This window comes from Lipotes vexillifer, unplaced genomic scaffold (assembly GCF_000442215.2).
Source record: "Lipotes vexillifer unplaced genomic scaffold, Lipotes_vexillifer_v1.1 scaffold2116, whole genome shotgun sequence".
Taxonomy (NCBI): domain Eukaryota; kingdom Metazoa; phylum Chordata; class Mammalia; order Artiodactyla; family Lipotidae; genus Lipotes; species Lipotes vexillifer.
The window spans coordinates 134798-137065 of record NW_006791713.1 but is presented as its reverse complement, the minus strand read 5'-3'; the positions used below and the strand labels follow the sequence as shown (position 1 = coordinate 137065).

At 50.1% G+C, this 2268-nt stretch overlaps 1 protein-coding gene across 1 annotated transcript in view; it reads left to right on the top strand.

Annotated features, from left to right (window-relative positions):
* Positions 1 to 325: 325 nt before the first annotated feature.
* FGF9 (fibroblast growth factor 9) overlaps positions 326 to 2268 on the top strand; it is a 24959-nt gene continuing 23016 nt past the window's right edge. The window contains exon 1 of the mRNA XM_007464500.1: positions 326 to 773. Coding sequence (XP_007464562.1) covers positions 497 to 773 — 277 coding nt within the window. The 5' untranslated portion in view covers positions 326 to 496. The remainder of the gene's footprint in view (positions 774 to 2268) is intronic.

The following is a 2268-nucleotide window of genomic DNA, read 5'->3' as shown; positions in this document are numbered from 1 at the left end:
CTGATATCTGCAGAGTCGGTTAGAGTGAAAACGGCGCATGCCTTCCTGGATCCGTAAATTCTGACGTAGCCCGTGCATCTTAAAAACCCCTATAATAACGCCTAGGCATTTAAGTTGCTATGGTCATTCTGATCTCAAACCAAATGGAGAAACTACGGATTTTTTTTCCTTATTACGGTCGGATGGGATGAAGACCTTCCTGCCTGCTGAGAGCCGGGGAATCTATCTGTAGAGATACATAGATACGTTTATCAGTATGTCAGTGTGTGAGTATAAAGTGGTGGCTTCTTAGACCATCCGTGGTTTGACCTTGAACCTGTGCCAGTGAAGCAGCAGATGACTTTTATTTATCCATTTAATGGATTGAAGAAAAGGACCGTTTTTCTCTCTCTGCAGCTGCAGTAAGGGAGGGGAGTTGGATATACCTCGCCTAGTAGCTCCTGGGTTGGCACCATCATTATTGTTTATCGCTGTGCTCCGAAAGCCGAGTCTTCCGATGGCTCCCCTAGGTGAAGTTGGGAACTATTTCGGTGCGCAGGATGCGGCACCGTTTGGGAATGTGCCCGTGTTGCCGGCGGACAGCCCGGTTTTGTTAAGTGACCACCTGGGTCAGTCCGAAGCAGGGGGGCTTCCCAGGGGACCTGCAGTCACGGACTTGGATCATTTAAAGGGGATTCTCAGGCGGAGGCAGCTCTACTGCAGGACTGGATTTCACTTAGAAATCTTCCCCAATGGTACTATCCAGGGAACCAGGAAAGACCACAGCCGATTTGGTAGGTACACCATTAACCCTTTACTGTCCGTGCTGGCATGTTCGGATTGTAACTACCGAGAAGGTGGCTGGGCGGGGGATGCGGGAAGGGGTCTCTCCCTCTCTCTGTCTCGGTCTGTCTCTGTCTTGCTAGCTCAAGGGGGGGTGGGGGGAGGGAAGCCTCCGGAATTGCAGATCTGCCGCTGGCACTGATGCGGGTCTACATTGAAACGCTTTTTTTTTTTTTTTTCTTTGTAAAGGAGGGCATGATTTATAAATATAACACAAGCCCCTAGTTCTTTTGCATCAGATACACGGGAAGATCGGGTTTAGGAAGTTTCTTTTGAATGGACTGATTCCACGAGTTTAAAGCTTTAATGATTAACTACTGAGAACTTAAAATGCATTTTCCTGAAGGCGGTTATCATCTTGTGTCAAATGAAGTTTTTGCCCCTTCCCTTTTTTCCTCCAATAAGTATCCTGCTTGAATTTTAAATTAAGCGTATTGCTTATTCCCACCGTGAGGGTCTGGAACCCTTTAGGCGAAGGTTGCTGATTGTTCTGTTGGGAAGAGGACTAAAGTCGTATTTTAGACTCTGGGCTGCAGGGGCAGCGGCACTGGGGGAAAATGACTCGGGAAGGGGCAGGGCGCTCACCAGGGGCGTTTGTCCATCCAGCCACGAGTTATTCCCTGTGCTCTGTAATTTCCATGGCGTGCAGCCCTGTGTGGCTCTGGTGTAAGTGTGTGCGCCCCTGCAAAAGCTGCGAGCTAATTTTAAAGGGCATTCCGAGGATTTCATTTCCCGAGGAGGGTATTTGTGACTCAGCATGGATGGCTGCAGACCCGAGGGCTGGTGACTGCCCCCCTTTAATGAGTGCACACACGTGTCTGCTGGCCCACCCTGAGCCCGACAGAAATGAAGACACAACAACACAGTTTTCATCATAAACTATGCAAGAAGGGAATTGAGCAACATCTTTAAAGATGTTTTTTTTTTCTAAAAAAAAAAAAAAAAAAAAAAAAAAAAGAAAGAAAAAAAAAGGAGGGGCGGGCGTTTGGGCAACCAGACTGTTGGAAGGAGTTAACTTATTGAGTAAACCCACCTGACAACACTTAAACTAGGTCGTAAAAACAAAGTCCTGTGGTGATTTCTCTTCCTCAAGCTTTAACGCCAGATGTTGAACACGATCTAAACTATCTGTGTAGGTTCGTGGGCCGCAGACGATGCAGGAGGTGAGGACGGTTCGGGCCTGAGACGGGGCTGGTCCCGGATGCACGAGCCCCAGGATTTTCTGCCTCGGCTCACCCCGCACTGAACCTACCGGCGTGAACGGCGGGCTGCCTCCCTTCTCTGCTTTGCAGCTTTCAATTACGGAAACGTAGCCCAGAGAAGCGGAGGCAGTTCTGGCCGCTGCGGAGCGGGGACGAAACTTTCCTAAAGTGCTCTCTGCGGCCGCTCCCGGGGCTGCTGCAGGATCCGGGGCGGCCGTGGGCGGGGGCGCCGAGCCCAGACGGG